This window comes from Linepithema humile, chromosome 3, assembly GCF_040581485.1.
Source record: "Linepithema humile isolate Giens D197 chromosome 3, Lhum_UNIL_v1.0, whole genome shotgun sequence".
Taxonomy (NCBI): Eukaryota; Metazoa; Arthropoda; class Insecta; order Hymenoptera; family Formicidae; genus Linepithema; species Linepithema humile.
Window position 1 is genome coordinate 17,136,665 of NC_090130.1, and position 20,252 is coordinate 17,156,916.

Here is a 20,252-nt window from a genome sequence, read left to right on the forward strand (position 1 = left end):
TAAAAATAATTTTAATAAATATGATTCTTTTTTTTTAGTAAAAATAATGGTAATAATATCCCACCATCACTCCCGTCATATTTTCAATACGACGATCCTCTTTTTGATTATAGAAATCTTAATTTATACAAACCTAATAATTTTTTTTTTATATTTTACAACATGTTTTATAAGAAAATTATTAGTGATCATAAAAAGGGTATAAAAAACCATCTGTATTTCTAAGTTATTGCGTTTTTTCATATATAAAAACAGATTACTTTTGATCAAATTTCTGTAAGAATGACAAAAACATCTTTAGCACCTCTAGGCCATTGTCTTTTTTTAATTAGCGTATCGTCAGCTTCAATCCAAGTGTTAGACATTTCTTCTCTATAAACATTACATACCTGCCGATTCCACGAAGGGTAACAAAGTACACTTTCTGTCCACTAACTACAGAATACTAACAAGGGAACGTTCACAAGTGTCCCCTCCCCCGATTTGATTCTTCTTGAAATATGTTGTAAAACATACAATTTGAGGAGACACGTATTTTTTTATAGCGGCCCTAACTCAAATTTAAGGGATCAAACACTTCTTTGAAAAAAAAACGGTTTTTTTCTTTGTGTGTAACTATCGCCAAAACCGTAGGAGATAAAAAAATATTTCAAATAGAAGTTGTATGGCTTGTAATGGACTTTATAACTGTGTAGTTAAATTTTCAAAAAATGAAATTTTTTTTAATTTACCCCCACCCCTTGTTATTATTTTTTCGAATTTCAAAATTTTTGTAATGACAAAAGTTGTAGCATTTTTTACGCTGAATTCAACCATATATGATTTTATTATGTTTCGAAATCACATCTTTCAAAAATGAGTCATCAGTATCACATTATATGCGTCGCGCTGCATGACCGTTTATACCGCACTTGTGTTGTGCATAGTCGCAAAATAAATATAAAAATGACATGTTATTATATATTTGAGAAAGAAAAGTTAACTAAAATTGTTGCTAAAGCATCTCTTTCACATTACACTCTTATAGATAATCGCTGCATTTCGTGCGCAGCGCGTTGTTATATGCAAGTTAGCTATCAACGCATATTACACTTTGAAGTTTTGCTTGCAGTGACCACGGGAAAATAATTTATGAAACGAAAACAGTGAATGAATCAATCTATTCAACATATATCTACCCTGACTCTACCTTCTTGGCCCGACTTGACTGAGAATGAAATAAAATATAAAATTCTGTACAGTTTACTCTTTTTCAATAATTTTAATATACTGTGATTCTACATGCTATTACATTCCACTAAATTACTACGATTTTTTTAAACTATGGTATATAAAATGTATATTATAAGTATAATTATAATATATATAAATAAGCTTATATATATATAAAAGCTTATTTATTGTATCAATATATTATAATTATACTTATAATATACATTTTATATTTCAAGATTTTATATACCATAGCAATATACCATAGCAATTTAAAAAAATCGTAATAATTTAATAGAATGTAATAGTATGTAGAATATATCGCAGTATATTAAAATTATTGAAAAAGAGTATGTACAGAATTTTATTCATTGTCAGTCAAGTCGGGCCAAGAGAGTAGAGTCAGGGTGGATATATGTTGAATAGATTGATTCATTCACTGTTTTCGTTTCATAAATTATTTTCCCGTGGTCACTGCAAGCAAAACTTCAAAGTGTAATATGCGCTGATAGCTAACTTGTATATGACAACGCGCTGCATACGAAATGCAGCGATTATCTATAAAAGTGTAATGTGGAAGGGATGCTTTAGCAACAATTTTAGTTAACTTTTCTTCCTTAAATATGTGATAACATGTCATTTTTATATTTATTTAACGACTATTGCGCAACACAAGTGCGGTATAAACAATGCGTCATGCAGCGCGACGCATATAATATGATACTGATGACTTATTTTTGAAAGATGCGATTTCGGAACATAATAAAATCATATATGGTTGAATTCAGCGTAAAAAATGCTACAACTTTTGTCAACAAAAATTTTGAAATTCGAAAAAATAATACCAAGGGGTAAGAGTAAATTAAAAAAAATTACATTTTTTGAAAATCCAACTACACAGTTATAAAGCCCATTACAAGCCATACAACTTCTACTTGAAACATTTTTTTATATCTCCTACGGTTTTGGCGATAGTTACACACAAAGAAAAAACTCTTTTTTTTCAAAAGGGTGTTTCACCCTTTAAATTTGAGTTAGGGCCGCTATAAAAAAATACGTGTCTTCTCAAATTGTATGTTTTACAACATATTTCAAGGAGAATCAAATCGAGAGGGGACACTTGTGAACGTTCCCTTTAAGAGGATGCTGAAGTGACGGGCGAACTCCGACGCGAAAGCGCCATCATTTCGATGGTACTAAAAATGAAATGACATTATCGGCGCAGCCTACGGACCTATGCCGCGTAGGTCCGTGTGTACGCATTTGTTTGTAGTGGTGACTCACTACACTGACGTGTGGTCTGTGTACGTGTGTCATCGGAAGTTTGTAAACAAACGATGCTTGCGCTTGTTTCCTCGACTGAAATTTCGTCGCAAAGCTGCAATATAATGTCCGAGAAAACATAAGCGTATACAAGGTGTCAAATAAATACAAACTAAATATGACAAAATAATAAATAAAAAATATACATATAATACTATATATATCATTGAAGAAAAATGTCATATACTTTTCTTACTTTTATCCTTATGTAGTAAATACTAAATAACTAATTAATCAATTAATTAATATATACATATACACATATATTCAATAAATAGTTATCTTTATTTTGTATTTTATATGATAATGACTAAAATAATGAAAGTATATATTATTTCAGTTATATAAAATACAAAATAAAGATAACTATATTCAATATGTATATGTATGTATTCAATAATTAATTAACTTATTTATTTATTTTGTATTTGTTACATAAGAATAAAAATAGGAAAAGCATATAACATATTTTTCCAATTAGACATATAGTATTATACATACATTTTTCAAATAAAATATTTTATCATATCTAACTTATATCTATTAGACACCTTGTATAAGTCTATTTTGTCTCGTATGTACATCATTCAGCCATACGATAGAATTTCAATTGCGAGAAAAAAGGTTAAATGACCTTATAAATTATCTGATAAAATATAAACAGACCACACGTGCAGTAAATTGCTAACTAAAATAAATACGTATTTCTTCAAATCTGTCAGCTGACGTTAGATCGCCTATGACAATATTTCTTAAAATCTGCCAGTTCACGAATAAATTGTCTTTAGCTCTCTTTTTTCTAAACTGTCAGCTGACGTTAGATCGCCTCTGACTATATTTATTAAAAATTGTCAGCTCACGATAGATCGCCTCTGACAATATTTCTTACAATTTGCCAGTTCACGAATAAATCGTCTTTAGCTCTCTTTTTTCTAAACTGTCAGCTGACGTTAGATCGTCTGTGACAATATTTATTTAAAATTGTCAGCTCACGATAGATCGCCTCTGACAATATTTCTTACAATTTGCCAGTTCACGAATAAATCGTTTTTAGCTCTCTTTTTTCTAAACTGTCAGCTAACGTTAGATCGCCTCTGACTATATTTATTAAAAATTGTCAGCTCACGATAGATCGCCTCTGACAATATTTCTTACAATTTGCCAGTTCACGAATAAATCGTCTTTAGCTCTCTTTTTTCTAAACTGTCAGCTGACGTTAGATCGTCTGTGACAATATTTATTTAAAATTGTCAGCTCACGATAGATCGCCTCTGACAATATTTCTAACAATTTGCCAGTTCACGAATAAATCGTTTTTAGCTCTCTTTTTTCTAAACTGTCAGCTGACGTTAGATCGCCTCTGACTATATTTATTAAAAATTGTCAGCTCACAATAGATCGCTTCTGACAATATTTCTTACAATTTGCCAGTTCACGAATAAATCGTCTTTAGCTCTCTTTTTTCTAAACTGTCAGCTGACGTTAGATCGTCTGTGACAATATTTATTTAAAATTGTCAGCTCACGATAGATCGCCTCTGACAATATTTCTTACAATTTGCCAGTTCACGAATAAATCGCCTTTAGCTCTCTTTCTTCTAAACTGTCAGCTGACGTTAGATCGCCTCTGATTATATTTATTTAAAATTGTCAGCTCACGAAAGATCTCCTCTGGCTTGTCTTATTCTATATTGCCAGTCCACGACAAAGCCGCCTCTGGCTTGAAGACAAGAATAAGAATTTTCTTCTAATGCCAGTCCACGAGAAAACCGCCTCTGGCTTGTCTTATTCTATATTGCCAGTCCACGAGAAAACCGCCTTTGGCTTGTCTTATTCTATATTGCCAGTCCACGAGGAAACCGCCTCTGGCTTGAAGACAAGAATAAGAATTTTCTAATGCCAGTCCACGAGAAAACCGCCTCTGGCTTGTCTTATTCTATATTGCCAGTCCATGAGAAAACCGCCTCTGGCTTGTCTTATTCTATATTGCCAGTCCACGAGGAAACCGCCTCTGGCTTGAAGACAAAAATAAGAATTTTCTAATGCCAGTCCACGAGAAAACCGCCTCTGGCTTGTCTTATTCTATATTGCCAGTCCACGAGGAAACCGCCTCTGGCTTGAAGACAAGAATAAGAGTTTTCTAATGCCAGTCCACGAGAAAACCGCCTCTGGCTTGTCTTATTATATATTGCCAGTCCACGAGGAAACCGCCTCTGGCTTGTCTTATTCTTTATTGTAAGATACTTTTATTACGTCATATGCTTTATGTATATATATATATATAATGTATATTATATGCTCCACATTATCTATATTTATATCAAAATATTTTTCTAAGAAATTGACATCATTTTGTATACTCTTTTTACAATAAATGTATATGATATATGCCATATTTTTTATTTCTAAAGCATGAAATATAAAGATATTTTTATTTTTTTGTGTCTATCATTTGTAAAAAAATTTTGATAAAAGAAACAACATTAATTTTGCGACTTGCAATAATCTGTTTCATTATATGCTTCTTTTAAATACTTACACTTAGCCTTATTTTATGTGATTAACTTGGTATTTAAAATACGTATCAAAATCGAAAATGTATTTCTATTACAGTAGAAACGAAACATTCTTGTCTTACAACAGAGAGAAATGGCAAAATATAATATTGTATAAAGTACAGTCCAATAAAAACTGTTAAAATTGAACATTTTATAAAACCACTGTGATTCATGAAAAATCAGAATTATTATTTCAAAAATATAGATATATTTCGACTGTGTGTTTTAAACTGCACTACACATTCAAAATTCACAGAATAAATTTATTTCTGCAAAGTTGTGTATAATGTCAGTGGAAAAGTGATTTATTTGTTATTACATATACATGATATTTTACCATTCCTTTCTGGTGTAAGACTACAATGTTTTTTTTCTACTGAACTAGAAATTAATTTTATATTTTGATGTGTATTTTAGATACCAAGGAAAACGCATAAAATAAGGCTAGTTGTAAGTATTTAAAAGAAGTATATATTGAAACAGATAATTGCAAGTCACAAAATTAATGTTTTTTTTATCAAGATTTTTTTACAAATGATACATACAAGAAACTAAAAATACCTTTATATATATTTCATGCTTTATAAATAAGTTATATGACATATACATTTATTATAAAAATATATACAATATACAAAATGATATTCATATAAATGATATACAATATACAAGATGATATAAAAAGTTAATTTTACATAGATACTTTGATGTGAATATACATAATATGGAGCACAGAATATACATAATATATACACATAAAGCACATGAATAAAAGTATTTTGTAGAAATTAGAATATGAATGTATGTAATTAAATAATATAAATGTTTGCAAAAATGTTGCAAAATTTATGTATAATACATACACTTTTTTATCCTTCAGAGTGCCTTCAACCCATTTTTTTCAGCCGGGTTTCGTAGCACATAACACAAACACACACACACGCACAACTAACACACACATAACTAACCTAAAAGATTCTGTATATGACAGATAGCACTGAGAACTGTATAGCGCCTCTATCCCAAAATCTCGGAACTAATCTATAGCTCTTTTTTACCTTATTCTTTCTATATTGCACACATGCTTTACATAAATCTGGAAAAGGGTGGCGTTTTGAAAATAAGTCTCTAAGCTCTATTTTTTTGGTTTTCCATTATTGTTTCATACGCTCTTCTTCGGCACATGGTCTTGTTTTGCAGATTGAAGCAGTATAATTTTGATATAAAAGATATAATTCTTTGAGGTGACATTGTCGGTAAATTTTCAAAAATTTTTTTTATTTTTTGGTTTAAATTTGACCAACTGCCGAAAGATTAGCATATGTACTTTATTTACACCAAAGGATTTGTAATTCTATTAAAGCAATAAAAAACGCCACCCTTTTTAGAAAATTGAAGTTTCGGTCGGTAACAATATGACTTCAGCATCCTCTTAAGAGTGTTGTCAGCATGTGTGTTGCTACACTTCTGCACTTCAAGACGAGAAAAATTTTTTTTATAAAGAATATTATTATTTTGATATACACTATCTCTATTCGTCTCCACAACACGTTACATATATATTTTACGACCGATATTAATTATATCAATGTGATTAGTATCATCAAAGCTGCGAGCTGACAGGTCTGAGCGCCGCCATGTTGGAAAAGGACAGACATCTTTTAGAAAAAGAAAGGAAAGAAAAAAGACGCTCTTAAGCTGTAATCACACGATGCACGATTTCCTGCATGATGGGCTTGCATGCTGCTATGCCTGCATTGATGCATGCTAGGCATCTCCTTGCATTAAGCAGAGTATGCTACCATGCTTGATTTCTATGTTTGATATGGTGCATTATTTCATGCTCGTTTCTTTGCATGCACCAATCAAAACGTTAGAAACAATCACGTGATTAATTGGCAGTAAAGCGCAATAAAGGTTATGTGTCAAACGCAAGACTAAAAATGTGGACTAAAAAAGAAATTAATGTATTAATAGATGCATATAAAAATGAACCTACTTTATATGCTGTGAAGCATCCAAATTATCATAATAAACATTTACGAAATGAAGCTTTGCAACGAATAACTAACGAAGTACAAAAAGTACGACTAAATACACAAATCAAGGATTGTATGAATAAAATACATTCGTTAAGAAATGGATTTAATACTGAAAATAAAAAACGAAAAGAATCAATGAAAAGTGGAAGTGGAACGGATGATGTGAGTATTTTACTTATAGCGAATTTGCTCATTTGTATTATACTAAAATTAATGCATATTAAAGGCTGTATAAAGTATAAAGTATTTAAATACAATAGCATAATATAACTACTTTTTAACAATAAAATAAATAATTTATATTCAGCTAATTAGTGTGACAGTATCATTTATCATTAATTATTATAATATTTATCATTAAAATTAATAACTTAAAATGCTTATATGCTTGCTTTTAAGTATTTCATATAATAATTCTATACATAATAATTTCATATAAATAATTTCATATATAATAATTTTGTATAATAGTTTTGGATGTACACTCTAATTCAGTGTAATAGCAGATAATCAAATTTGCTATTAATGTACTATCTTAACCGTTATTTTAATTCAGTGTCATCCTCTTCATTTTAGATTTATATTCCTAATCTTTGGTATTTTGAGTTGCTCACATTTTTAGAAGAACATTTTGTTCCACGGAAAAGTACATCCACAAAAATTGATGGAAACAACAATAAAAAAAATGTAATACACTAATAAAAAAATATTATTACATAAAAAAATATTAAAATATATAAAAGTATAACATTTAAAGATATAATAAAGATCTTGAACTTATTCATTATTCACATTGTAGGCTACTTCAAACTTGTCATTTATGGATAATATTCAAGAAACGAGTAAAGGAATTGATATTGATGAAACTTTTGAAGATTTTACAATATTGATCAATACAGATGAATATCCTCAAAATGAAAATTTTAAACAAAAAGAATATAACAAATCTGAATATTCTCCAAATATTTCTCCCGAAAATGAATTTTCGGGTGTCGAGATTTCTAATTTAGAAAGCATATCTTGCAACAATGCAATAACTACATCAACATTACCAAATGAATTTACTGAAGTAACTTTATGCAATTCATTAACAAGTTCGCCATCTTCATCTCAACCGCCATCCTCTTTATGCACTTCTACCTCCAGTATGAGTTCATCTAAACGTCGAAGAATCGCGACTAAAAAAGATATTTCTGATAATACTGTTGAAAAAATAATTGACTGTCTAAATAAACCTATAGTTTTACCTTCTTCGAAAGAAAAAGATTCAATTGACTTGGGTTTGGAATTCGTGGCGTCAGTAATAAAAAAAATTAAAGATGAAAAAGAACAGGATAAACTATTATCAGATATCATTGCGATGGTAATGTCAAGAAAAATGTAAACAAGCTTTGCATTTATTATGGTATTATAAAATTTGAGTACATTTATTAGACTTTGTTATATTGGAAAAATATATAAAAATATTTTTTTTTTTCAAGCATAAAATCTTTAATTTTAATTTTTGTGTTTGTTTTCAAAACTTACTTCTATGTGGATCTGTTGATTTCTTTTAAGTAAAGAATTAATAAATAAAAATAACATAGAAATTGATATGGATATAATAAGTATATGCATAATATATAAAAAAAGTAATTTATTTTTAATGTTATGTACGCTTATAATGTTATGTATGTTTATGTTACGTCCTGATAGATGTAGAATTTTTTCGTTGGGCTCGGCGATCGACGTAAACGGACCTGACCGCACGAGCCGAGCGGCACGTTTAGGACTTGCGACGGGTCAGCGACTGGAAGAGTCGTTTTTACTCCGTCAACAAGTCAACCGCTCGTGGTTCCCTTTTTGGGTCAAGGAATTGAATCCCTATTACCCGGGGCGGAACCTTTGTGCGCAATTTGAGAGGGAAGGTGTGAGGGGGGTGACGAACGAGGAGGGTGTGGTTAAATGAAAAAGAACAAAAGTTTAATTTATTAAAGACAACATTTTAATTTGATTGAATTTATAATTAGGATACAAAAACTTAATTCTTAATCGCATATATTAATAATTTTATTTATGTATTCTTTACAAGTGTGTGTGTGTATGTGTGTGTGTGTGTGAGTGTTTTATTTTTCCGGAGGGAGGACAGAAGAAATAATAAAATAAAGAGAAATGAACTGACTTACTCGTTGCAGAGTAGTTTCGGATCGCGTTGAATATGTTCGGTGGTTCTGAGCAGGCGCCCCGTTGAGGGAAGGTGTTGTATAGGCGTCGGACCCTTTTGTAAACGAGTGGGCACCCTACTGCGGGATGGTGTCGTCAGGGTGATGGGCCTTCTACTTGAGATGCACCACGAGATGGTCGCGACAAAGTATCAACTGATTTTACTCTTTGATTCGCGCCCCCGAACTACTCGAAAAACTGTTTCGAGAAACTGAGCTAAACGGAATAACTGCGCAAACTGCTTGAAAAACTGTGTGTGATTAATTGGGTATAATTGCGCTTGGAGCCACCAAAACACGGGTTTTTATACCCTTTCCTTGGGGTGGATCCATTTGGAAAATCTTAGGTTTTTGAAGCGGGGATCGAATAGGAATTAGTCTTGTGAGAAGATTTTTAATGTGGGGGAGGATGGCGTCATTTTTAACTAATAGGATTAGGTTTAGGTAATTAAGTTACTTGGAATGGGGGTAGGAAGAAAAGGGGCCCTAACGAATAAGGAATAGCGTCGTTTCGGGTCCATATGCGATGGGGGTAGGTTTTTGAGGTGGCGTAACCCGGTTGGTGTTAATTAGTATAGGTGGAGTGCATCTCAGTGTCTTAAGATCTAGGTGGGCGTAGTCTTTAGACCGTACGACGGAATGAAGGGTGGTCTATAGAGGTGCTTGCCCCGATTCCCGGCTTTCGGATTGGAGGGTTGAGAATCGGTATATGAGTTCGCGAGGCCTTGGGTCACTGATCTAATAAATTTGACAGTTTACGACTGTCGCGTGGCCCTGGGGTCGCGTGGAGAGTGCGATTAATGCATCTCGGTTTCCCAGACCTACTGAACACGTGCACCGTATCAGGTGTCATGCCTTCTAGGCGTGCGACTGTGGTCATTACCCGATCGTCACTCGGTAAAATCCTATCTATTAGGGTTCCCGTAGGCAGAATCCAAGTATATGGCTAGCTAGTGCCAGTTTTTATTTCCTACTTTAAACATCTGGAGTCGACTAAAGACTCCGGTTACCGCAAGTTTTGACTTTTATGATTTTTCTGACGACGATAGGCACGCTGACCGACCAAGGTATTTTCAAATATCTATCCCCCTTGCTATTTTTCTCTGTAAGAAAGTTCGAGCTCATGGTGTCTCGTGAGAAAAACAGCTCTGGCGTTATAATATTCTTTAAAAGTTTTTTGTTGGTCCCGTGTTTACTAGGTCTGGTATTTAAATAAAAGAAAAGAATCGTGAAGTCTGATCAGGACGTAACACCCCCCACCTTAGACAAATGTTGGGGGTATGCAACATTTGCAATTAAATTAAAGATAGATTCTTTTCCCCCTTTTTTTTTTTTCGGTTAACATTCCCATTTAAGATGCCGAATCGTTCTTACACTGTTTGTTTGTTAAAGAGAAGGAAAGGAAAGGCGACCTCCAAAACCCCTTCCTTATTCCTTTCGTTCTTTTTTTTTTTGCTGTCGCTTACATACTGGATATATATATATATATTTTTCTTTCGACTTTATTTCTAATAATAAAAATCTACTATAAAGGATTTGGTGAAGCCTTCTTCCGTGGAATCCCTTTAAATGTTTGATAGAACATGGTAAAATGAGTATAGAAAAGAAAAGATGGAGTTTTATTTACGTGATAATCGTGTCCCAAAATGTCACGTACGAAGGCCCGCAGGTCAGTCCAACCACATGTTCCCTTTTATTGCTTTTCTGGATAGTCACTTATCTTCTCCATCCCTTGGCCCCAGCTCGGCTTTCATCTTCACACAGGAACTTCTCTGTACAGTCTTCTTATCTTCATTGTTATTAATAAAGTTTCCGCAACCTTCACATGGGTTGATCTCATGGATCAGGTAGGGTGATGTGGTAGGTGCGTACTCAGGTTTGTCCTTAGTCACCGGATTATGACAACACTGGTGACGGGAATTGTGGTAGTCTACCACAATTAACGTATTTTCCCAATCAGGGCAGTCGTACATTAAGTTCCGTGAGCAGCGAGCAGACTCCAGGGTGATCTTTCAGTGTAGCGTCAAATGGATTAGTGGCACATTACTCCTCGATGTATGTATAGATATTTCTTCTTCTTTCTCTCTCTTTTTTGTATTTGTAAAAGTTGGTACTCTGACATTCTATACTGTGACTGATCATCAAGTAATTCTCCCTATAGCAAATTGTTAATGAAAAGGATTCCACTTTATCTAAGATTTACTTATGAGGGGATTACGGATATATGAAAATCCCTTAAGTATACGATATTATTTATTTGTGTATGTATTAAGTAGAATATTTACTAGAAGTTAAGCCTACGTCTAAGTTAATTATTTTGCTTATTTACTTAGATATATATATATATATGCTTTTAGAAGTATGTATCTATATATATGTATATATGTATATAAGATTATATATGTTTGATTATTTATTGAGGTAGATAGTAAAACCTTCTTTTTTTTTCTTTCTTTTTTTTTTTTGTACTATATATATGTTTGATATATAGAGATATATGTATATATAGATATTTCTTAACATTATTTTAAACGTGTATATATGTGTATATATATATATATATATGTATGTATGTGTGTGTATAATATTATGGTTATTACTTATACTATTGAATATATATGTATATATATTTATGTATTTTCTTTCTTATAGAAGATAATTTAAAGATAATTTTTTATAAAAGATAGTTATATAAATTTTTTTTTCCCTTTTTTTTTATAAAAAACTTTTCTTTTGCCTAATAACAAACATATTATATACACTCACCCGAAAAAAAAGCGGTACACTGAAAATGTGGGAAAAATTCATCAAATTTCAACTGACGATAACTTCGTAAATAATAAAGATAGAAAGTTCTATAAAATATGGAAATGAAGCTAAAAATCTCTACTTTAAGAATCAATTTATTTCAATGTTGCAAAATAAATTTATTGAAAATGGCGGATGACAAAGCGCGAGCATGCAAAATTGAAAAATAATGGTTCGAGTTTGCGACGGTGCACGGTATAAACAAAAAATTGTAGCTTATTGGGATCAAAAGCGTACGAAAGTACAGAGTCTCCTCTTTAAAATGCTTTTTTATGCATCTCGATACGATGATTTTTCGCCGAGAGATTCGCATTTGAAGAAAAAGGCAGATTCTTACTTCTAGGCCTCTCACTTACAGTACAGTCTGCAAATCGTTCTCCAACGCGACGGTATACTCGTTCTCGTCCGTCTGAAGAATACAGACAAAAACGAGATTCGTCGCTAAAAAGAACGGTACTCCATTCTGCATATGTCCAGCCTGCATGCTCGACAGCAAAATTGAGTCGAGTTACGCGATGGCGACGCATAAGCGAAGGTACATTTGCTGGCCTGCGCGGAAAAAGACCGTGTTCCGCTAATCTGTTTCGAATAGTGTCAACGGATACATTACATTCGCGGACATCTCTTAAATTGTTTCGAATTTGAACAGCCGTTCGATGTCTGTCTCTTAATGAATTTAAAACAATAAATCGGTCATCGTTTTCATTCGTACAACGAGGACGTCCCGAACCAGGTCTTCTTTGGACAGAATTAGTCTCCAAGTACCTAGCATAAGCACGTTGCACGGTTGACACTGATAAATCAAGTGCCTCAGCAACGTACCTTCGACTTCTCCCATCTTCAATTAACGCTACAACTTGAGCAGCTTTTTCAGGACTTATCGTCGCCATAATTGACCAATAATTTCAATGCGAAAAGATTAATTATTGTTTACTTTGACGAAGTCGTACGAATAAGTAACGCGTCTCGAAAGAAAAAGATCAAGAGAAATCAAGCACTCTTCTCGCAATGTGCGGTCGAGCATAAACAAAAAGTCAGGGCGGAGAAATCACAAAAAATCTGCAGACATCTCCTTCGGATGCAAAACAATTGATTGAAAAATAATGGTTCGAGTTTGCGACGGTGCACGGTATAAACAAAAAATTGTAGCTTATTGGGATCAAAAGCGTACGAAAGTACAGAGTCTCCTCTTTAAAATGCTTTTTTATGCATCTCGATACGATGATTTTTCGCTGAGAGATTCGCATTTGAAGTAAGAATCTGCCTTTTTCTTCAAATGCGAATCTCTCGGCGAAAAATCATCGTATCGAGATGCATAAAAAAGCATTTTAAAGAGGAGACTCTGTACTTTCGTACGCTTTTGATCCCAATAAGCTACAATTTTTTGTTTATACCGTGCACCGTCGCAAACTCAAACCATTATTTTTCAATTTTGCATGCTCGCGCTTTGTCATCCGCCATTTTCAATAAATTTATTTTGCAACATTGAAATAAATTGATTCTTAAAGTAGAGATTTTTAGCTTCATTTCCATATTTTATAGAACTTTCTATCTTTATTATTTACGAAGTTATCGTCAGTTGAAATTTGATGAATTTTTCCCACATTTTCAGTGTACCGCTTTTTTTTCGGGTGAGTGTATATATACATATGTATATTTTTTGTTATTTTTATTAGTTATTATTTGTGATTATAGCACTAATTATGTGTATATTCTTATGCGTTTTAACTCAACGCGGATGGTACGGTGTGTGTGGCTATATTCGCTATTTCTTGCGCAACTCCTAATTCTATTAATAAGTCTCTGAGGTTGTGGTAAACGTTGTTAGTTTCATTCTTGATATCTAATTTGATGAGTGCACCTTCGTCCCGAATTGGTTTGATTATCTGCATAATTCCGGTTTGCTGTTCTGCGATGCTTCGAGTGACATTTATGGCCCTACGAGACCATGTGGGTCCTGTAGTGGCGGGGGCTGTGTAGGCTAAGCTACATGGCACAGCTTGCCAGTAATGTTCTCTGAACCTCTCCTCGAGATGGTAGAGTTCAGCTGTTGCATGGCGAATATACACGCCCCAGTCTCGGAGGCCTATCTGCACTGTCTCATCTCCGTTCATCTTCGTAACGATGCCGCGTTGCCATCCTCCTTTTGTTTCAAGAGCAACAATGTCACCTAGTTTTGTATTCGAGTGGAAGAATCGGCGTTTGTTCATCCGCTGGTTGAAGTCCTCCATCATTTTTTGGAAGGATTCTTTACTATTTTCCAAGTGAATCCAAATTAGCATAGGCGAAAACACCCTTACTATTTTAACAGCAAACGGCGAGCGGCTCAGTTTTTGAGTATCGAGGTGTTCGATCTCCATGTTTCTATAAACAAAAAGGTGGTGTTGGGGTTAGGTGCGAATTTCGAGTCGCAACTGCGAGACCTCATGATAAGGAGCGAAACAGATTAAAATAGATAAAACAATAAAATGCGTAAAATCAAAGTTGGCGCTTGTGTAAAGTTGATAGGAAAACTGTTGTTTATGTATTTCTCTTCTTTTCTTCCTGTCTTTCTTTCCGTCTCCCCCCCTTTTTTTTTTTTATTATTTTTTTTTTTTTTTTTTTAAGGGAAAGAGAAATCAAGCGGTCAATCCTTCAGTGCGAATGTATAAGTGGATGCGTCCTTTGCAGGTAGTAGGGGGTAGGTTCCCCTCTGTGAAGAGTCTTCTATCGGGTTTCGTTCTGCGGGTGGTTGTGTAGCTTCTCGGTTTTCATCGCGTGGTTTTTTCAGTTTTAAGTGTAATAGGAGCTGAGTTAACGAGTCCCAGATGGCTCCAAGCAAATATATGGACCATCCGTATACTGTGTGTAGAGCATAGCCATGCACAATGGTATCCAGTATTAGTTTTACTGCTCTTACTGCCAAGTAAATTCCTAAAAATCCAGCGCTTATATTGCCGAAAATTAGGAATCGATTCCAAAATTTCTGCCATGCCGAGATAGCTATTTTTTCAACTGATGCCTCATCTAGGAAGTTTGCAAAAGATCCTCCATCGTGCATAATCGTAGAGTGGCCCATCATTCCTCTGGCCAAGGTGTTTAACATTGCGGGTCTCTCAGCAGGAAACATAATATGATCCCTGAGATCGCTTAAATCTCTTTCAGTATATATGCCGCTGGTGGCAAGTGATCCGGGGCTAATGTATTTCCAGCTCGGTGTTGTCATCGGTTTCATGGTCATCGGCGGTACTGTATGTATTGGTTTAGGAGTGAGTCTATACCATGCATCTCTCAGAAGATACATGGGTGGTGCGAATAAATTGCAGGTAATCTGCGTTCCTTGTCGTAACAGTATATGGGTTTGCGGTGTTAAAAATTGTGTTCTGTTTTCTCGCGTCACAGGCAATTGATCATAGCATTCTTCGGTGTGTGCTACTCTTACTTCGACAGGCACACATTTTACTATGTGTATTACTTCGCCAGCTAGTAAGGCCATGTATCCTGGTCCCTTCATGAAGTGATAAGCGAAGACATCCGGCGATTGGGTGGCTATGGCTAATGAATTGTGTAATATTTTTTGTTCGAGCTGACATTGTTGCAGTAGAATATTCTTGTATAGTTCACTAAATTGAGTCCGCACATGTTTCTCTACATATACAAATTTAGAATTCATATAGGTGAAAATGTCCAAATTAGCTATGCGTGATTCTTTTTTAAAAATTGCTACGCCTGGTGAAGTTTCGAAAATTACTAATTTTGGATGTTCCGTGTGGAAAAGAGTGTATCCACAAGTAGAATAGGAGTCTCTGCTTGCCAATGCAAAAACTGTGTCTTCTGTAGTCATGGAATAAACAATTTGCTGTTGTTTGTTGACGACGTCTATTATTCTGTGTGCATATCCTTCATATAATACTCCATAAGTGCCGAACCTGCAGGTATCCGTGGGCATGGATGCCCAGTAGGTATCCCCACCCTCGATGTCAGTGCAATGTGTTGCGCTCAACGCGCAGGTCACTCCAGACCTCAGTTGGACTCGGTTCGTGTTTATCTTCACGTCAGCTATATAATCCTGTAGTGTAATTTTTATGGTTGCGAGTACCACGGCTTTTTCCCATGTGCCAAATGGATCGCTATACGTTGTTCCGGAACAGGTGCCATCATTGTTCACGTGTCCGGCCAGTGTTACCGGTCGTGTTGCAGTTTGATTGGATTTCAATCCTGTTATTCGAGTATTCCCGATTTCGTAAGTACCATACATATGCATTCGTTGGCAGGCGTCTCTTGATACCTCTTCTATATACGCGTGCTTTCCGTTGTACACGTCCATGGAGTGAGAGAACATTCCGCATCTCCTGATTAATCTGTCTATTTCTATTTTGCATTGTATTACTCTCGCGGAGGTAAATTCGTTAATTTGTAGCAATTGTATATAAATCTTTTGAGCTGCTACTTCTGGCTGTGGTATATCACATTCCTCTATCCCCAGTAATGATAGAGTCGTAATGTTCGTCGATGCAGATCCGCAGTCATATCCTATTATGCCTTTAGTGCCGCGTAACCAAAAATTTAGCACGGCGATTATTAAAAATCCTCGGAGATCCATCTGAAATTTAGCACGTCTAAGGTATATTAATATAGCGCACCTTTAATTGTCAAGCTTGTCGTTATTACTTATTTCCTTATTTGCTAATCAATTTATCATTTATTTATTTATAAAATTTTTTTTTGTGTAAAATATATTTATATATATTTTTTTTTTATAGTTACTTATTTTGATTAATAATAATAAAATTACTTAATTATTAGGAGTTGGTTTGATGTGTGAGATTCGTAGGCGATTAGGGTGTACAACGCGACTGTTCTTTTTTATTTTAATTCTTACGTTATTTCTATTCAATATTTCTAAGACCTCATGGGGTCCTGTGTATTGATCTCCAAATTTGCCAGGTTTAGGGCCCTTTAATAAAAAGACTTGATCACCAAGTTTGAATGTTTGTGGGTTTATCTTTTTATCATAGTGTCTTTTCGATTTAATTTTTGCTTCGACAACGTTTTCTCGGGCATTTTTCTGAATTGCGTGGAGTTGACTAACTAAATTTACAAGATATTCGTTGTAAGTTGCTAATTTATCGCCAGATGCTAAAGGTTCATTTGACGGAATTCGTGCTATTTTGCCGAAGATTAATTCGTAAGGCGTGTGTTTAGTTGCTTCATGTACACTAGTGTTATAATTATACATCGCGAGACTTATCCATCTATCCCACTGTTTTTGTTCTCTTGCATATTGCTTTAAATATTCTCCTAATGCGTGATGTGATCTTTCTAATGAGCCGTTTGATTGAGGATGGAATGCGGTTGTACGGAATTTACGAATTTTAAATATTTTAGCTACCTTTTTCATTAAGTCACTGATAAAATTTCTACCCTGGTCTGTTAAAATTGCTTTCGGAGAACCGAATACACAAATAAATCGATCGACGAAAGCTTCGGCTACCGTTTCGGCAGTTTGGTCGGATAACGGTATTCCCATGCTAAATTTAGTGAGTTGGTCTTGTAGAGTTAAGATATATTCATTGCCACGTTCGGTTTTAGGCAAAGGTCCTACGATATCCATGGCGACCTTATCGAAAGATGATCCGGGTGTATCGGTAATTATCATAGGTTGTTTGGTTTTTACGCGAACTAGTTTCTTTAATTGGCAATGTAAACATTGTTGGATAAAACGCTGTACATCTATTTTTAAATTTTCCCAGTAATAATTATGTTTGATTCTATTATACGTTTTAGTTACTCCGCGATGTCCCCCAGTGGGTAAACAGTGCGTTTCTCCTATTATTATTGGTCGTAGATCTCTAGGTGGATATTTAACTAATCCATTGCAAATAATTAATTTAATTGGTGCGTCAAGGAATGTTAATTGTAGTTGATTTTTGACATTGTTCCACGGTACATTGTTAATAAAATCCGTTTTAGCAATACTAAGTGTTTCAATTTTTAAATTTTCAACAGTTTCTTTTAAGTTATTTAAAGCGGTTATGATTCGAGATAAAGTTAATGTTGGGCCTTCTCGTTGTTCTTCGCTTATCGGCAATATTATATGATAATAATTTTTTATTTTAATGGTTTTAGGTTGATTTAACATAAGATTATTTAAATTTGGAAGTTTGTTTCGTTCGAATAACTTTTGCGAACCGGAATCTAAAGGTTTACCGTTTGTATCAACAAAATATGCTATGTTGTCTTTACGTAAGAATAATAGATCGCGAGATTCAATTATATTATTTTTTATTATTTGCTGATTATTAATAGTGGGTTTACTATAATTTTTGATATTGATCTCTTGGTTATTGTCTATATTTTCTTGTTCCTCGTCTTCATCATTGTTTTCTTTATCAGGCGGATCATTTCTATCGTCTAACAATATAACGTTATCGTCTATTTGCTCTTTTATTAAATTATCTTGATCGGTAATTCGACGTCGTGCTGTCCGACTTCTTGTTAGTATTTTGTCATGTGTAGGTGGACTGTGAATTAATGCTCTCTCTATTATTTGTTGATTTGGTTCATCTAATTCTTCTTGGGTAAATGGTATCGAGTCTGTATTATTTTTAATTGCATTTTCGTTTTCTTCGGTGTCGGAAAAATGTAATTCGTAATTTTCTTCCTCGCTATCAGAAAGATGCGATTTGTAATTATCATTTTCTTCAGTGTCAGAGAGGCGTAGTTCGTAATTATCATCTTCCTCTGAAGAATCGGAGAGATACAATTTATAATTATCTTCTTCTTCGTCAAATTCTCTTTGCGTTTTTAAGGTTGTTTTAGCATCTTTAGAGATTTTTTGTTTCTGTCTGCCCTTTCTAACTGGTTTACAATCGACTTCTTCAAGGTTTATAGGATTTCGTGATAATGCATCTGCGTTTATATTCATTTTACCTGCTTTATATTCCACTTCATAATCGTATTCCGCTAATTTTAGTCTCCATCGTAATATTCTCATGTTCGCATCTTGAGCATTCTTAAACCACATTAAAGGCTTGTGATCGGTTACCAGTGTGAATTTTCGTCCGTATAAGTATGGTCGAAAATGTTTAACGCAATAAACTATTGCTAATGCTTCCTTTTCATATGTATCGTATTTCAGTTCGTTATCTGTTAAAGTACGAGATGCATAGGCCACTGGACGATCCTTATTTATTTCTCCTTGCGATAATATTCCTCCTACTGCTATCCCAGAAGCATCCGTTGTTAAAATAAATGGTTTTGAAAAATCAGGATATTGCAATACGGGCTCTTTACATAATAATTGTTTCAATATTTCGAAAGATTCTTCTTGAGTAATCGTCCATTCAAATCGTGTATCGTTTTTTAACAAATTAGTTAATGGTTTTGCCAGTTTTGAAAAATTCGGTATAAATCGTCTATAATATCCAGCGAGTCCTAAAAATTGTTTAATGTTTTTTGGTGTTTTGGGCCTAGGAAATAATTTTACTGCTTCTAATTTCTTAGGATCAGGTTTAACTCCATTTTTACTAATTATATGCCCTAGATAAGTTACTTCCGTTTTTAAGAATTCACATTTGTCCGGTTGTAATTTTAAATTGGCCTTTCGAAGCCTTTCAATTAATAAATTGTATTTCCTTTCGTGTTCTTCCAGTGAGGCGGCGTAGATAACGATGTCGTCCATATAAACAAATAATTCCTGGCCTTGTAGTCCTGATAATACTAGATCCATTAAACGTTGAAAAGTAGCAGGTGCATTTTTTAATCCAAAAGGCATTCTATCGAATTCATAATGTCCAAAAGGAGTGGTGAAAGCAGTTTTATGGCCATCTGCAGGATCCATTTTTATTTGATGAAATCCGGAAGCTAAATCACATACGGAGAAGTATTGCGCTCCTCCTAATTGATCAAGAATATCGACAATATTCGGTAATGGATAAGCATCTCCGATTGTTTTATCGTTTAAAGCTCGGAAATCTAAAACCATTCTCCAGCGTTTATTTCCTTTCGAGTCTTCCTTCTTGGGTACTATCCATATGGGTGTATTATACGGTGATTGTGAAGGTTTAACTATACCTCCTGTCAGCAGTTCTTCTACTTGTTTATTTATCTCTTCCTTATGAGATTGCG

At 34.0% G+C, this 20,252-nt stretch overlaps 1 protein-coding gene across 1 annotated transcript; it reads right to left on the minus strand.

Moving 5' to 3' along the window:
- Positions 1 to 14,652: 14,652 nt before the first annotated feature.
- On the minus strand, positions 14,653 to 16,507 carry LOC136999075 (uncharacterized). Its single transcript, XM_067352540.1, has one exon. The coding sequence runs from the start codon at positions 16,462 to 16,464 to the stop codon at positions 14,770 to 14,772; it is 1,695 nt and encodes a 564-aa protein (XP_067208641.1). The 5' UTR covers positions 16,465 to 16,507; the 3' UTR covers positions 14,653 to 14,769.
- Positions 16,508 to 20,252: the final 3,745 nt, after the last annotated feature.

Bases quoted from the DNA above. Each gene is read 5' to 3' on its own strand.
- LOC136999075 (XM_067352540.1), bottom strand. From the start codon at position 16,464: ATGTTCTCTCACTCCATGGACGTGTACAACGGAAAGCACGCGTATATA.